Genomic DNA, 18,834 nt, shown 5'->3' with positions numbered 1-18,834 from the left:
TACTGATAACTTGTCTCACTATTTGGGCAATACTGATATCTTTTCTTACTATTCGTGAAATACTGATATCTTGGCTGACTTGGTGACTTTCCGGGCAATACTAATATATTGTCTCACTATCCGGACAATACTGATAACTTTATCTCACTATCCGGGAACTGATAACTTGTCTGAATTAGTGACTTTCCGGGCAATACTAATATATTGTCTCACTATCTGGACAATACTGATATCTTGTCTTACTATCCGGACATTACTTATGATTTGTCTCACTATATGGTCAAAACTGATATCTTGTCTGACTTAGTCACTGTCCGGACAATATTGATATTTTGTCTCACGCTCCGGACAATACTGATGTCTTGGCTCACAATCCGGATAATACTGATATCTTATCTCACTATCAGAGCAATACTGATGATTTGTCTCACTATCCGGGCACTTATATCTTGTCTGACTTAGTCACTATCCCGGCAACAATGATGTTTTGTCTCACTGTCTGTGCATTACTAATATCTTGTCTCGCCATCTGGGCAATACTGATATCATGTCTCACTATCCGTGCAATACTGATACCTTGTATCACTTTCCGAGCAATACTGATATTTTGTCTGTGTCACTATCCTGGCAATAGTAATATATTGTCTCACTATCTGGGCAATACTGATATCTCGTCTCACTGTCCGGGCACTGATTACTTGTCGGACTTAGTCACTATCCGGGCAATAGTGATATTTTGTCTCACTATTCGGGCAATACTGATATCTTGTCTCACTATCCGGGCAATACTGATAATGTCTCACTATCCGGAAAAAAACTTATACATTGTCTCAGTATCCGGACAATATTGATATCTTGTCTCACTATCCGGGCGCTGATATCTTGCCTGACTTAGTCACTGTCCGGGCATAACCGATATCTTTTCTCACTATCAGGGCATTACCGATATCTTGTCTCACTATTCGGGCAATACTGAAACATTGTCTTATTATCCGGACAATACTGATATCTTCAGTAATGAGTGATCATATCGTCTGCACTATATTTTGTTAGCACTGTATCAATATTTTCCAGCGTAACGCAATGCTACTGATCTACATGTAAAAGTCATTAGTTCGAATTATTGGGGCTTTTTTAAAATTTAAAATACTTTTTTTTCAAATATGTTTGATTATATAATGATGTATATACTTTTAATCGTTTGGGTATTACTTAATGTGCCTTATATAAATGTTCATGTACCACCGTACTGAAATGCATTACAAAAGAATTCTGCATCCCTGTACATGTTAATAGTTAATCAAAATTAAAATCTTAATAAATTCAAATCAATTTGTTCCATAAGGGGGCTGGTAACTTTATTTTTTTATTTTTTAGATGAATGCATCGATTTCTAAAAGTGCGATTTTATACATGATAAATTTACCATTAGAGAAAACGGTGTGCAATTATCATATTCCCCTGTCCTCTATTATTATCAATATGCATCGCATGACTTCTGTCGCAGAATGCGTCGGTTTGTGAAGACCGTGTTGAAAAGCATGAACAGCGAGGGCTGTTCAAAGATTATTTGTTTTCCTATTTCTATTGAAGCTGCGAGGCAATATTGACATTTACTATTTCTGTTTTATCAAAATGATTTCAAAGACGAACAAAATCATTGATAATACCCATCCCGAAAGGTTACTTTATCTATTTTGTAATCAGCTTAAATACCATGTAAGGGACACAGAACTGTTATGATATTCCATGAACTTGGGATTCCTTTCATTAATTAAAAGTTGCACAGAGTAATCTCGTGTCGCTTCTAGATTTTCTAAGGTCGCCATAAATGTCAACGTTTTCCAATATTTTAATTGATAGTTATTACTGATCATATACGCCTTTATACAGGAAAACCTCTTCACACTACAGACCGTGATATAACTATCAGTGCATGGGTGAGATTGTCCATGCCTGGTTAGAAACTAATCATTTTGATTAAATCGATCATTAAATGTATGTACAGTTTACCACTCCAGGGTCAAAGGATGGTCCTTAATAAACCGATTGATTGGATGGGTTCAGTACTTAGGAATCATAGGTTGTTCTACAGAATTGAGGAAGGGGGTGTCTTAAATATTCTATACGGATTAAAAAATAACTTTGTATCAGCAGCACCGAACATTTTTAAAACTTGAGAACCGAACATTTTTTTAAAATTTGAAAACCATTCATACAGTTAATTAAATATATGACAATTAAACTGACGTCATACTTGCAAGATACGTGTACTAGTAAAGGGAAAGTATAGTGAAAGCTACATATAGCAAAAGTTCATAAAATCAAATATAGTCTGTATTCATTGCTATTACCGACAACTGTAATGATTTTAAGTACACTCGCAGTTCCTGATCGCCATCCCGTGTCAATATGTCGCTACATCCCCAGGCCCTTCCCGCTCTTTGTTCCTTTATTCAAATCGTTTAGTATCAGAAATCGCCTACGCCTTCAGTTCGAGAGCTCATCAACCTTCGACTTCATTACTCTTCAACAAAGGAAACGATGGATACAGAGCAACGAAGCCCCGACTAAACAGCAAAAAAAATCCACTGTCTTCTTTCTTACAGAAAAGCTAATTTTTTAATCAACAACATAGATTTAATTCTTCACGACTGGAAGAAGAGGACACAGTGGTTGTGAACGGTTGATGGGTAGAGCTATCAATTCCAATTCCTAACATGCTATATCAATTACACCAACGTTTGAATTTTTCTCTAGATTACACAAGATTTTGTGATAACAATAGTGAAAGAGGTCTGACGAGTTCTCTGTTACCATTTATCAGCAAAAACTTGATAAGAGCTTCTAAGTTTCTGTTCAGACACAAGCTGCACGTGTAAAGCATGAGCTTCCGTCAACGCATGAAAAGGCGCGGATCAAACATGTTTTTATTGTGATCTTTCTAATAATTTTGAATTTTTCTGGCTGGGTGTAAATACAAAATTTTAGTTTAATATTGTAAGGGTGATAATAAAAAAATTGTAAGATGTCATGTAAATATTGTAAATCTTATTTTTAAGAGGGCCGAATAGTAAAATATTAGAATTTTTAAGGTTGAAATATTTGGATTTTTTCTTAACTAGATAATATTTTACGGCCTATAGATATCGTATTAATAATTTTAGTTCTGACGAGTACTCTGTTGGCCATTCCTCCTCCTTAACGCATAACTCGGTTATTCAAAAGTTAACAACATGACAACAGGCAGTACTTGTAAGACGAGGTAACGGCGATCATCGACTTGTCTCTACCTATAGAGTCAATGCCTCGATCCAATCATGGGGCGCATTAAACCCTGACGTCAATGATGCTGAAATCCAACGACAGAGGGCGACCACGTAAGGAAATTTAAAACTCCCCTTTTCACAGCACACAGCTTGGGTGTCAGCTTTCACAAACAAAACAAAAATATCGAAAGTTTTTCTCTAAAATTTAAAATAGATTTATTCAATAAAAACATGTAAACAATCGATATGAAAAAATACCTTACGTAACACGACTTTTGTCAAATTTTTAAAATTAAAAGAAAATGTGATGAATCTTTTAAAATGATTTATACATGTGTATAAAAAAAAAAGAAAAAAAAAGAAAAACGACTGATTAGTCTCAATGTCATGCGAGAAGTCAGGACAAGCCGCTCAAGAATTCTTTAATTAAATGCGAATGTGTCAGGAATATTTAGCAAATCGGTGGGAATGAATTAATTGCAATAAATTTCAACTGTCGGCCATCGAATGAAATGCTAATAGAAAACGATGTGCGAGGGTCCTAGCTCCCGTTATCTCCATACAAAGGGGGATCTAGGATTTGGCGCCTATAGCGTCAATTTATAATGGAGAAAGACAATAAATAGAAAGCTATTTGGTCAATGTGTCCCCCATTGCTTAACGCTTGAAAATCTCATTTCAACTTCTCGCTGTCACACATACTTCAATTAGGGCTGGTTTTACAGTGGAATCGGGACGGGCCAAGCGGTCTTTTTGTTTGCTGCTTTTTGCCATATGTCGCGAGGTCAACAAAAGGGAGAATACAAAAATGCAACATGCAATACTAAACATATAATGTAGAAACAGAAACACTAAATGCTACAACTACTTGGTTCGATTTAACAACTGAAACATATAATCATAAATACAATAGAAGAAGTGGGACGAACAGAAAAGAGCAATACAAAGCAATCAATACTGATCCTTCTAACAGAACCTTTAACAAGAAATCAGCTTTTTTTGGTATCTTGCGGCTTAACCAATAGTTTAACTTTTAAAGCATAATGAAAGATAAATAAAGGAAGCTGATTAAGATATAACGATCTTGTCCTGGAGGTAGTTCTTTTTTTCGGGAAATACAAGTAACAGATCTAATGAATATAAGCACTTCAGTTCAAAATTACACTCGACATTTCCTTCGCGGGGTCAGAAAGCGCCGGAAACCGCTGGGTCGTCAGGCTCCTGCGCGACTATTATACTGGTCCTACATCCCATTGCAGATATTGATGTCAAGAAGAAAATCATGGCGGTATTCGACACTGCAGGCCACACAGCCCTGCAATCTGCAAATCGTCCTATTGATTATGTAAATATCACTTGCATCAATCTGCAACTCGTATCATTTCAATTTCATATCTAAAAAGAAATCGATTCATCTTCAATTATCTCAATATATCAACGGTTGTCTCCAGACGATCACTTCCCACCAAGAATCTCATCGAGCCACGCGGCGTCATTATTGGGGTCAGAGCTCTGCACCGTCATCGTGTCCAAGAGTTCCGAATTATTATTTGGTCCAGCACTGTCCAATAAATTCATAATGTCCTCATGATTTGAACCATTTGGCATTTGATTGGCCGAGTCCATCGGTCCGCGCATTGCCATTCTTTGCGACATCTGCATGCTTTGGCGCATCATCATTTGGTGGGACTGTGGCATCATGGGTTGGGACTGCATTGACGCCATCTGCATTGGTCTGGATGGTGGTCCCTGCATACCAGGCATGCTTGACCCTCCCATGCCGTTTTGATTTGCATACTGATATTGCATCATGCCAACTTGGGCCATTTGCGTCATACCAGGAGGCATTTGCTGCCGTGGCATTTGTTGATTCATCATTGGCCTTGGCCAATCACCGCGAGGCTGAGATATATTTAAACCGTCTGGTCCCACATTTACATTTGGTGGTCGTTGGTTTCGCATGATGGAACTCGTAAAGGAGGACTCTGGCGGATGCCTCTGGGGTCGGGGTTGGTGGGGCTGGGCCCCGGGATACGACTGTTGGCGTTGAATGGGGTATGGGTGATTGGCCTGTTGCATGTCAGGCATGTGCCCACCCCCTACCCTCTGCTGCATCGCCGTCACCTGATGTGACTGCATCATAGCGTTTGGCATCTGTACACTAGCACTTTCAGATTTGATATGGCTGTATTGGGTTGGTGGCATAGTATTAGTTTGGTTTACCATATTTTGCATGGTCTGAAGTGGATTGGGGCCCATGTCAGACCCTGGGTACCCTTCGGGTGCGGATTGCTGCATTTTGTATTCTGGAGGCGGTCGGTTCATGTACTGCTGCTGCTGTTGCTGCCGTTGGCTTTCCAGCAGGGAGCGAGCATGTGCTTGGCGTTCTCGACGCATTTTTTCTTGCATCATTTGCATTTTCATTTGTTCATTCATATACTGATTGCCTTGATTGCTTGGAGCCATGTTGGTACCGGGCACATTGAACGACTGTTGCTGGGATATGGACATCTGTTGCGGTGGTTGCCTCATGTGGACCTGTTGGGTCTGAGACATTTGCATTCGGCTTGCCCCATCTGACACCTGAACATGTTGGCTCTGTGTGATTTCCATCTGCGAGGACTGGCTGAAATGAGATTGAACTTGGTTTTGAAGCTGCTGCAGTGACGATGGAGGTTGTTGTGTTTGTTGCACAGACACGGGGTCATTTGGTTGATAATGAGTGAGAGGTTTGGTTCCATTGTACGTTAACCCAGGCTCAGATTTTGATTGGTTAAAAGGTACATGTCCATGCATATTGTTATTCATATATGGTCCTTGGTTGGGGTTATAGTGAGATGGGTTTGGTGGGTCATAATTGGGTGGGTATCCTGAATTGGGTGGGTACTGGTTGGCGTCGGGAGACATATGGTGACCAGGGTAGGACTGGAAGCTCCCTGAGCTCTGCGTCTGGTTCTGATGATTGGCCGCCAATTGTTTTAAAGTCTCTGCGGCCGGCAGCGTGCTCTCGGGCATGCTCACTGAGGGCGACCTAAAGTTCTGTAAATGAGGTGAATTGACCGGAAACTTCTGGTTGCCATTGAAGATTGGTGAGTGGGATTCTAACTTGTTCCCAGCCAGTCCAGGAGACTTCATTAGTGGATACATTTTTGAGTCATTACTATTATTACTGTCATCCGAGAATTTACTTTGACAAATTTTCTCAAATTTATTAATCTCCTCCAATAGATTCTCGTCGGGATTATTTCCCACCATAGATAGAAAATAGTCAATGTCTTCTTCGTTGATACTTATGTTATCAGATGGACTGAGGTTTGCGTTTTCATTGCTGCAGTCCTCAGGGCTTGTTTTCTGTTCACATTTGACACTAGTGGTGGTTTCAACACTTGGTTCTGCCTTTGAGCCGACGGTAGCGTGAACGTCAAGTTTGACGTTATTGTCCTGCTGTTCTATCCGCACAGAGAAGTTGATTTCACTGGTCGTTCCTGTGTTTCCCTGTTTAGCTGCTGGCCCTTCGTCGATGTCCGGCACTGTACGATCACCTTGATTTCCGATCTTCTTTAAGCGAGGCTGTGTTAAAAGAGAAGGAAACAGTGTTTCAATTACCTGAATTAAGATTCATCAACTTAATGCATTTTTGCGTTCATGTAAAAGTTTAAGAAAAATTCCACTATCCAGGACTTTAGAATTGAATTGATTCCATAGAAATCCTTTCCATAATATAATTTATTGCATTACTTTTAAATATACATACATTTGAATAATATTTAAATAATTTACAGTGAAGAGAGGAAATGGACTATTATCTCTGCTAATCTAGGTCATTGAGATTGTTCCCATGCTGTTCTGACAACACTGTCAAAGATGCTTTTTGATTTACGCCATACATATTTACAGGGTGAAAAAATATACATGTAAAAAAAAAAAAAAAGTCGTGACGTAAGAATTGGTAACACATCACAAAAACCTCTTCTGTCTCAAACATTCAAACTAATAACAAGATTTTCTTTATTTCTCGTTTTCATGGAATCGAGTGGGCATGTGTCAATGTCTATATTTATCAGCAGCGTAAACTGTGTCAGTATTGAAGGATCAGCTCTGCTTGGAGGTCAATCAATGAGTATAAAAATATGCTGATCTGCACTTAACCAGTCGCAGGCACCAAAATATATATAATTCATAATCTGTACTTCTCCAATTTCAATTTTTTAAATCTTATGCAGTGCATGAACATAGTGAGAAACTTCCTATTTGCAATTATAAGTTTCGGTTTTACATTGGTTGTGGACTTGTACGATCAAACAGCAAAAGGAACAATAGAATTTTAAAAAATCAAAACACAAAATTTCTTCCTGAGTATGAAACCACAACCGACACAATAAAAACTTGTTATTCAATATATCCTATTCATTTAGTTCAACAAACACCAAACAAAAATTCTTGAAGACAAACCATATTCAAACCATCCCTGCTATGTCAGTTTATGCCCTATATGCAAATATTACAGAAAACTATTTTGATTATACACCCCCCCCCCCCAATATTTTGCCCGACTGACCTACAAAAAGTCAGGGGTCAAGAATACACGATCTAGGAGATTTTTAGGCAACAGATTAATTCAGCAAGAAAGTGTACAAAAAAGGCTTAAACTGAGTGCAAATAGGTCTAACCCTTACATCTACCGGTATTAGAAAGTTTATCATCAACAATGAAAGACGCATACAAGGAGATTCCTCAGAAATCTAGGAATAGCTTTTTTTTTAATTTAATTTTTTTTTGGGCACAAAAATGATTTTCAAAAAACACCAGAATTACAAAGTTGCAGTTGGCTTTTTGTCCTGCATCGACCTGTTGGATATTAATTAAACTGCTCTTTATTTCTAATGGCTCACAAAATGACTTCAAAATACTAACTATTCATGACAATTTCATGAAATGATTATACATTCTTTACTGTTTGTTTGACAACAACCACCAGTGATAAAATAATAGCTATTTACAATTTTCTTAGTTCTTTTTAAATTTGACATACGATAAACACATAATATTCAAATCCAGGGTATTTACATCTCACTTTTGTATTCATTGGTCAAAATTGGACATATCAATAAAAACTACCCCTGTCTTATGATTCTGCATTTAAACAATTTTATCATAAGCTTGATCTGAATTTTTCAACAAAAGAGATACAAAAATGTTCTAGAAGTTAGAACTAGCTGACAAGTATTTGCTGATGCAACTTAATGGGCCTGCAGCATCAGATTGGTCACAATATCTTTACTAGGGAAGTCAAATCTTCAGACATGTTCCTGAGCCATTGTACAATCAACGGTCACATATTTGTACACGATAAGCAAGCAAGGGCCATCAGCAACAACATGCTGAAGAAAAGGGGGGAGCGAGGTGCTCCACAATCCTAATTGGTGATATGATATTGAAGACGACCAAGTTTATCTTGGCAATTAAAACCCAGAATCGCTTGTGCCATTCATCTTGTACATTTTGCCAAAATGATAAACTTGGCTTGTTCACCACTTTTCAAAAGCATTGCCGTCTACAGGATCATCAAGACTTGTCGGGGTTTTTTTTTCTTCAGATGTAACTTGATACTTCTTGTATCCAGTAAACAATGTAACTCTATATTTTTTTGTTACATTATTGCATTTCTATAGTTTTCGGCATCACAAACAACCTTTACTGACTTTGTTCTTTATAAACATCCCCATTTAGTTCCATGGAAAGGATATTAAGTTCTGGAGTAGTTAAATATTTGCTTTGATCACATTAAAACCTAAACCCAAACTGTCGTTTTTATACACCACAGAGAGCATGGAAGCTGGCTAGTCCTTAAATGAACTTTGGATCACATAAATGTACCCATATTCACCTCATCAACAAGAAGGGGATGTTCAGTTAAAGACTTTCTCTTTATGATATCATAAAATTTTCTTGTTCTACCTTAAAATGAAGATTTATTGCTTATCAATTCTTAACACAACAACTTTGTCTATAAAGTAACTTTTGTGCAATATTATAGTGACTTGGATATTTTCTTTTCCCTTATTTTACACTTAATAAAAACAATGAAATAAAAGTGATCATATGCAATCCTAATTTTAAAAAACCCCAAAAATCAAGAAAAAATAGGAATTATATTATGACAGCAATAAAATTAAGCACCAAGTTGGTGCATGGCCTATTGCATTGCATATACAGGTATTTATATATTCTTACATTTATTGAATTTTCCTAATTATATTTTACTGTGATTTAGATCCTGATGATAACACAATTCTACAGCTAGTTCACAAACAGTTTATGCATAATTTTACTATTTAGCAGGTAAGATTGAAGCCTATTTTAGAAAAGATGATCACTGATTTGAAGTACAAAAAAACTCAAATAATAGATATACATGTAACGACAAGTAATTTTATACAAGTAAATAGCGTTGTCTATAAGGTATTGACCAAAGCCCTAGTGACGCTGATATTGAATAAATTATTTAAAAATTAAAAAAAAAAAATCTATGAAAACAAGAAATTTCTTGATCAATTAGAGGCTTTCTAAAATAATTAGTCTGAAACAAAAGTTCTTGGAAATTTCTTTCAAGAAAAAACATAAGATTAACGCTGATCTCAAGAGACAAGGTATCGACCATCCCATCCTCTTATCATTTGGACTATTTCATTTTCATATGTACAGGTACCGGTAGATAAAGTCTAATTTAGATTTAAACTCTTTACCACTCAACCCACTTACACTAATGTTTCATTTTTGTCTTTTAATAAAATACTTTCAGATTAATACATCTTTTCCATTTTTTATCCTTTTAAATCTTATACTGCACAATTGCTGTCTTAAAAATTGTAAAATCTGTTGTCCCTGGCCTTAGGCAATGAAGTGCCACAGTACTGGGAATATTTCTGAGCATTTATACATGTACACACAGTGGGAAGTTAGACCTTTGTGAAGTACTGTATTAGCCTCATTCACACACCTATTCAGTCCTATTGTCTGACATGCAAAGCTATCCCGAACTGAAACACATCCACCAAAATGTAATTGTTGCACAAGTACTGTACCTTTTTTTTCTCTGGGTACAATAGGTTCTAAAAGACTAGTTCAGCGATGATTCAATTACGTTTGAGCATTTAACACAACAAAGGGATCTGATTAAATGACATCAATTAATTAATATTTCAAGATTTGGGTCAATTATAATTTGAGTGTTTGTCATGACTCTAAGTTCTTGCACTGAAAAACCCCACCAGAAAGAAAAAATATCCAATGAATTTTAAGTGTGGTTTCCGCAAAGTACTTGTGCAAACTAGCTATAGAATTATTACAGTATAACAAATTCACTATTAGACCTGGTCAATTAAAAACTGGACAAACAAAATCGCTGACTACAGAGACCTAAACAAACAGAAGCCAACAGATCAATTTCGAACTTTTAAAACACCAGAGCTTACACATTCTTGGACCGGGTGCGGATCAGAGAATTCACCGTTTTCTGTGGGGCCCATTCCAAAGAAAATACTAGGGTAAACACAGGTTCCCACGAACGCCACTTCACATATCGATAACCGTTACACTAAAACAAACAAAGAGGGTGCATATTCTTCAAATTAATCACTTCCGTCTTCTAGCGACGATCTATCGCCAGGATAATTTTTTTATGTATAAAACAGAGGGAAACAGCCTGCATTTATATACACACACATACACACGACTGACCACAGTGTAACTTAATGACACTGGTGTAAGGCTTCAAGCCTGGGGACACACATCTTTCGTTATCACCGAGCAATCCTATGTACCTGTGAAATATGCACCTATACTTACAATGAGATTCCCCTGGTTCCCGGCGGACTCGCGACTGGCCTTGGATTGCTTAGATGCTTTCTTGGCTTTAGAGTCCAGCCACCTTTGGCGGTGGTTCAGGGTTTCGAGCGATTGTTGCTCGTGAATATTATTAATGGTATTGTCGTAGTAGTCGCTGCGATTTCGATGATGGTGTCTGTATACTTCAAAACGACGTTTCAAACGATCATAAACATCTCGTTTTTTGGAATAAGGAAAGTCACCCATGCTATCCTTTCCAAACGTAGGATGATTTGAGACACACTTGTCTCGTAAACACTCGCAGCATCAGAGAAATGCAAAGTCTCTCATTATTGAAATCACAAACCCATGCACTGTACACAGAACAAAACAAAAGTATGAAGTGTGACGAGTTGCAATGTATTCGACGTTTCCGGAAACGGTTCCAATCACATCTTTGGACACCCCATTAAAATAAACAATTCCACCTCACTTCCCCCTTTCCAATCAAGTGCAAATGATCCTGAAATTGCCGAAATAAGTTGTATTTATGATACGCTTTTTCTATTTTGGACTAATCCATTTTAACTTTTGAGGGGAAACAGCATTGGTCGGTAAACCATTGACTAACTGCTATCAGACGGGTCACGCGGATAGCGCGTTCACATGGAGCGTTTTGATTTTGTAGTGAGGAACACAGAAATTAGGACGATGTTTTATACAAAGACACACTCGTTTAGTTCTTTCTGTGTGATCTAATCGTTAGTAGGTGGGCTTTTTATTTACTTCTTATGACGCATCAAAGACCGACTGCGGTCACAGATCACTGATTAGTATATACAAGGTAAAAGGGATATTGAGGATAATAGAAAGTATTGAATGACTTCAGCGCCTCATTGTTTAGCCTAAACTGGATTTAAATATTCATCCAAATCTTTAACTATGAAACAAAAATCAACAAATCTTGTGAAAGAAACAAAGAATCGACCCACTTCGAGATTACACAGTTGAGTTGGTTTAGAAACCCACAATCTGTGTATTCCACAAAGACACTGAGACAATCTCATTTTCTTTTGGTGTAATCCTTTAGTGATTTTTATAAAGGAAAATAAAGATCCATACAAACTATCATACTAGCTGCCAGACAAAAGCATTTAATTTATAGACGTTGATAAATAGAGACAATTAATTTGTATTTTTTTCCCGTATTATACAAATGATATCAATTTAATTAACATTTCATTCTATATTTGTGTACCTGCAATTATCGATAGTTAACTTCTGTAGCCTTTACATTCGTTTACACACACACACAGAGAGAGAGAGAGAGAGAGAGAGAGAGAGAGAGAGAGAGAGAGAGAGAGAGAGAGAGAGAGAGGTGTTTGATTAATGTACGTACACGCCTTTGTTTAATAAAGTACCATGATTAAGGGTGAAATTCAGTTTTGCAACAATTAATAGCTCAAAGTACGCTTATGCCCTTTAAAAAAATGACCATGATAAATGTAATGAAGAGGAAGTATTGATTGAACATTGCGTCACAATCGGGGATGAAATGACGTAATGCTTTTGTGACGGAATACGCACCCGACGCCCACTCGTAAAGATACTTTGATGAGCAAAGGGATAGTGAAATAGCTTCATAAAAAACCAGATCCGAACAATTTTCAAAGCCGAATTAAACCGGTACTAGTTGTACCTTAAAAGAAAATCTACTGGAAGCTTTGTCCTGTAAAAAGTACACCATTGACCTGATATAAATTGCTGTATGTCAACCAATTTTATAGAGTTTAAATGAAATTCTGATCGGATTCGGGTTTTGAAAATTGGTGATTGAGAAGCATGCCAAAAAAAAATTAAATAAATAAATAAAAAATAAAATAAAATAAACCTACATTAAAAAAATTCACATTTTTCCGGGGTTTCGCACCCTGTACCCCGACAAGGGCTTCACCACTCCCTCGCTCCCTGCCTACCGGTAATATACCGCTCTTCCACATCTGACGTTTTATACTATACACTACCTTGTGTATTATTAGGTAGATGGTATATATATTTTTTATGAGAAAAATATGTAACGTCACATGTCTGTGTGCTCCCCTCCCCCCCCCCCCAACACAAACACACACTTCAAATTATATATTTTTTTTATATAATCTTCTTTTCATTTCGCTAATCAAGAAAACAATGATTACTTAAGAATACACATATGAAAACCCGGTTTGGTGTGTGTGTATGGGTGGAGGGGGCGGGGGGGGGGGGGGGGGTGGTTACACATTTTTGGTGGGGTTGCCGGGGGTAATGGTAATGATTCATTTCAAAATTCAAAGAGAGATAACTTGATAAAAAGTATTTTATAGTTTACCTGTGCCTGATTGTATTTCAACGTATCGACCAATAATAAAATTAATTGTAGGATGAGCGGAGGATTTCGGAAATAATAACAATATTGAAATAATAAAAAAAGGGATTACATATAGCCATTCGTCTAGTCCTGTCAAATTTAGTCATTCGTGAGAAATGCGTATACATGTGAAGTGTTACACCCCCGATTTTAGCCGAGTGCTATTGTGTATATAGTTGTGACATAGTTTATCAATGAAACCATGTGTTAGTCAGCGACATAGTTTTATTGATAAGTTACACACTAGTTTGATTGTTTATGTTGACTTTCAATAAGTTGCCCCCTTTCTTGACCTTTTTAAAGAACAAATATATGCATGTATCGGATATTGTATTCCCCTATATCCGACTGTTTTCTAAAAAAAATCGTTATACATTAAAACATTTCAATTCGCCATAGCTCAGTTATCATACCATTTGATGACAAACAAAATATAATCCTTTTCTTTAGGATAGGATTTTTTTTATTAGTGCCTCGATTCTTTAATACAAATATTTACTCAAAATGATGGAAACATTTTGCTCATTAAATTTGTTTCATGCAGGACATCCGATGATTGAGAAAGTATCAATATTTAAGCATGTACAATTTGTTCTGTTTTATCTTTGTCTTATTATCTTATTAAACTCTATAATATGTAATATACAAAGCACAAAAACACATCACTTATGCAATTAAAGTCATCAAACGAGTTTAATCCCAGTATATAAAATGTTTATTTTTCATGTATCCTTCAAAACTGACCACGGTAGCTACAAGACTGTAACATTTTCTGAAATAAACAGCTCAACATTCTTTTTCAAAAATGTTCTTCATGCATGGGAAATGATCGTGACGTCATGCAACCGATACACAACATGTAAAGATGTACATGTATATGGATGTGTAAGCGTGGGTTTGAGTCAATGTATATCAGTGCATTTTATGCATTGTTCGGATTTCCTGTCATACTCTGTTGATTGGTCACCAAAGTTAAAAGGTTGCCCGGTGTAAAAAAAATAAAAATTAAGATATAAACGTAATATAATGTATACAGATTTTACGTGAGTGATGCATTTATTTGTTTCTTATGATCCATTCGCAAGAAAAAACTTGAAAGTTATAGGTATTAATCGAAAATATGAGCTTCAAAATGGTGTGTGATAAAATAAGTGACTAAGTTTGTCTGATGTGGGAAAGTTATGATAACAAATATGATAAGCCGTAATTTATCATTAGTTTTACATGAATTACGCATTCGTTCGTGTGCTTGAGCGTATGTATGCAGACAGATTCTTCTACAACTGTTGAAAGTGTTGTTTTCATAAAAATTATTCAAAAGGTAAAAAAAAAAAGCTATTTCCATCGACAGAATATTTATTGTATTGTCCACCCCTCAAAATTCTTTAACCACAAGGCTAACGAGTGCAAAACATATTCGACTTGTCAGACAAAATTTATATCCAATCGTGAAAGATATAATGCATGTATATCCATAAATATTTTGAAAAATCAATAACGACGTATACCAGTTATTTGTGTGTATTCATAATTTTATTCCAGTGTTTTTAAAGCATATTTCAACTAAGGAATGAAATAAGACCCCAATAAATAGAGTGAATGATTCAAACTTTAGAAAGTTTTATCAAGAGGAAACCTTCAGATCTTTTGCTATGAATCACCGCAGAATATCATTGAAACAGGAAGCGATGTTCAAGCCATAAAGAATATGCATGATTTCATAACAGCCACTTCTCACACACCAATGATTTTATGCAAAAGAAAATGTATAGAATTTCTGTGTAGCATACCCTTTTTTCGAGAGATTAATTTAATTTTCTGTTAAAATTACATTGTACAAAATAGTTATTGTGTAGACAATTTCCAAAGGAAAAAAATGTAGATATCGCCTACTTAGAATCCATGTATTTGTGTGTTACCTTTGTTAAGTGTTATTCAAAATCTGACAGAAATAACAAAATCTAAAATTTCATAATAAAGATGTACTTGTTCTTATCCGACGAATAGATCTGTGGGTTAATACCTAAGAAAAATATATATCCTTATAAGGTCAGGGATTTCTGTTCAGCGGGTGAGATTAAAGTACAGTCCCTTTGAAAGTCTCCATTATACCGTGTCAGTTTGCTCTGTACAAGACTAGGATAAATACCAATAGCTTCGTGACAAATGGCGCATTTTTAAACAACCTGCACTTAATTACTAACAAATGATAAACCCAACGATGTCACAAAGCCCATGTCTTGTGTATTTACATCAATCTCGTGTCATTCATTTAATTTTTAAACACCTGTGTCGATCTTGTCGGTCTGCACCAGGTGTGGAAGGCACCAATAAGCTTACCTCAAGTTTAATGGGGGTAATAAAATGTTTCTACTACAAAATCTTCGGCTGACGAATGTCGCAAGTTTACTGAAATGGATACTTGTTTTTGAGAAACTTTATTATTTCGTTTGTTTGTAGGTTTTGGTTGGATAGAAAAAAAAAATAAAGAATATATGAGATATTCTTGACCACGTGATCAGTATGTTGACCCGGATCCTGAGATTGACCCGGACATTTGAAAAAGTCAAGTGGAACGCTGTTGCATATTTCGCACATTTAGCAACCAGTGCGGTTTCTGCATGTGGTTTGTCGCTGTCATTGATAAAAAGAAATATCCATTTTACATAGCTGTCTAATGTGAAGTACTCATACTCTTAAATGTGTTGTTACATTTTCTCTTTTGATTCAAACTCATTTAATATGCAGCTATTCAAAGAATTCGTTTCACAAAGTTCCTAGAATTTTTTGTTGGGCTTTTTTTGCGCCATGTCGCAATATCAAATCGCAAAGCATCATGTAGAGGCGTAAACATGACCACAAAGTCGGAACTTTATAATATATAAATATTTCTTAATGCACCAAACCTTTTGTCAAAAGACACAACATGCATGGGATTCGAGATCCAATTACATTGATTTCTGAAACAGACGAAATAGATCTTACGTGCAGGTTAATTAAGACGGCGGATTCAACGAAGCAAAAATTGGCTAAAAAATCTTGGTATTTAGACATGTGCGCATGCTTGTGAGAGTCAAATTAATATGAAATGTTCTGTTTCAAATCCGGGAATATGGAATAAAGTGCTTTATGATTTATACGCGTAATTGACTTTCCCCTGACAACTTGTAAGATTTTGACAAACGTGTTTTAGGGATAAATAATGTAATCTGTCAGTGAACGCGTCTTTCAGAGCGGTGAAATTTCCGTCAAACTAAACACAGACGTACGTAAAACGGTAAAAGTACGAAAAACACTTTGCTTTTATTTTTAGGCAAAGATGATCTTTTTTAGAATTAGGTAACACATTAGCAGGTTTAGCATAGCTGAGTTTAATGGAAAAGCCAATCATCGCAGCCCGCGTCTGGCAATGGACCGAGGGCATTCAGTCCCAGTTTAAGCAAAAAGTTGAATGCGCGGCCAATGAATTTTGCATAGTGCCGATCTTTGATTTTATTTTAATCTCATTTCGCCAGTTGTATATATTTTTTTTTTTATTAATCTAAGAACCATTATAACAAGACCTTGGACTTTCGGTTGGACGTAGCTGTCTATTTCTTGCGTCAAAACAAGTTAAAAATGACGCGGTTTCAAGCGAAATATGCACCGATTTCGTAGTCTTGCCTCAAAAGCCAGACAAATCTTGTCGATTTCAAAGAGCAGTGGCTGAGTGGCCAGCAATGAAATAGACAGGACTGCGTCACATTGCTGTTTGACACAACTACCCAAAGTCCAAGCACTTGTTAAAATGGTTCTAACTCCTAGTATGTTCAGACAATTAATTTTTTTTTTTTGGGGGGGGGGGGGTCATAATCTTTAACATTATCTTTATTTACTTTTTAGCAAGGCAAATAATTTTAATTCACAAGCAACACTACATTTGAATAAATTATTACCAAAACAACATTTCTACGCTTTGCATTGGTGATCTAAGATCAAGTTGTCTCCTAAAACCTTTTTTTTTTTTTTAGAATCTTCTTTAGTCTTTCGGATACATTGATATAGGAATCATAGAGTCATAAATTCGAATATTCAACGCGGAATGGCAGCCCTGACAAGGTCTTTAAGTTAAATTATTTAGTTCTCCAAAAATCAAAGAAAACCGCAATAAGATTCTGGTCAGAAAGCACCAGTAAGGGACTCGCTTCGTGTAATTGTTATGATGTTGTTAGCCGCAGTAAGTTACGTTTTAACGACATTTATCAGCGAACTACTTATCATGTAATTAACATTTCCTTTTGAATCATACACGATGTTAATTTCTGTTTTGCGACACTCTCTTAAATTTTGTGCGAGTTGTGTATGAGAAATATGCAAGTTTCAGAAAACTTTGAACGTTTCGCGACATTTTCTAGAGCGTCATCAGTTTTCATTTCATTCTTTTATTTTCTTAGACCCTTTGATGACAAAATTCTTCAAGGTGATATTTTAATAAATATATATACCTTTAAAGGACGACCGAGAGATTGCAAGAGCACTTGAACCGAACAATCTGGCAATTTAAAGATCGCGACTGTGAAATTTTCGTGTCGCAGGTCAGACCAAACATTATCGGATCAAGCGGCTGAGAGAAAAGTCTCAAGAATCAAAATGGGCTTCTTATGAAATCTAATGCTCTAAGTCAACACAGTCAATTGCAGACTTCAATTTTTTCGTATGCAACAGCATGATTTAGAACAATGTGCAGACGGTAAATCGGGTGACTCTTGGCGCGCTGGGTATGCACAGTGGGTCGCTAAGTTAACGCGCTCTCTATGTGTCTATTTATCAACTTACATTCTGTTTTACCCATAAACTCAAAAGAAGACACCCGTGTCGCCTTTGATGGGGATTCTTGAGAAAGTGCTGATTGTGCACGTCTTCTAAAGTCAAGAGTCTCAGATGACATGACGAGCGGTGCGTCAACACAAAATGATCCGCAGGTCCAAATTATTTGCATAACTTGAAAAATTGTCGTGTTAACCCTCGACTGCAATCAAAACCTGTCTTTTTGTTTTCTCTGAAGATTTTGACCAAGTTTCGTAAACGTCAAAAGCAGTATGATTTATATGACTAAAATGCAAATTACTGCGTTTCAAGAGTACGCAAATTATTTCGTAATTATCTCATCAACAATATTTTACATGAAAAGGGAAGTAACCCTAAGAATTCTTTTCAGTACATGATATGATCAGATCTATTGTCTTTAAAGCTAACCATCAAAATTATGATATAAATTTAAAATTAACTAAACATTTCATAAAAAAGTATTCTTCCTAAAACATTTCAAAACGAATGAATTCACTCATTCCCAAC

The 18,834-nt window shown here is 36.3% G+C and overlaps 1 protein-coding gene across 2 annotated transcripts; it reads right to left on the bottom strand.

Moving 5' to 3' along the window:
* Positions 1-3,459: 3,459 nt before the first annotated feature.
* LOC105338996 (putative uncharacterized protein DDB_G0271606) lies at positions 3,460-11,830 on the bottom strand. Of its 2 annotated transcripts, XM_066076827.1 has the most exons (3): positions 11,118-11,259; positions 10,745-10,866; positions 3,460-6,839 (listed from the first exon to the last, which is right to left on the bottom strand). In XM_066076827.1, exons 2-3 carry the CDS (start codon positions 10,796-10,798, stop codon positions 4,725-4,727), a joined length of 2,169 nt encoding a protein of 722 aa, XP_065932899.1. In that variant the 5' UTR covers positions 10,799-10,866; positions 11,118-11,259; the 3' UTR covers positions 3,460-4,724. The 2 variants fall into 2 exon arrangements, with proteins under 2 accessions (XP_065932899.1, XP_011442661.3); XM_011444359.4 differs by lacking the exon at positions 10,745-10,866 and having other exon boundaries at positions 11,118-11,830.
* Between the last annotated feature and the right edge of the window lie 7,004 nt (positions 11,831-18,834).

Source organism: Magallana gigas, chromosome 2 (genome assembly GCF_963853765.1).
Source record: "Magallana gigas chromosome 2, xbMagGiga1.1, whole genome shotgun sequence".
Taxonomy (NCBI): Eukaryota; Metazoa; Mollusca; class Bivalvia; order Ostreida; family Ostreidae; genus Magallana; species Magallana gigas.
Note: the sequence above shows the minus strand (reverse complement) of the source record. Positions and strands in the feature narration are given on the sequence as shown.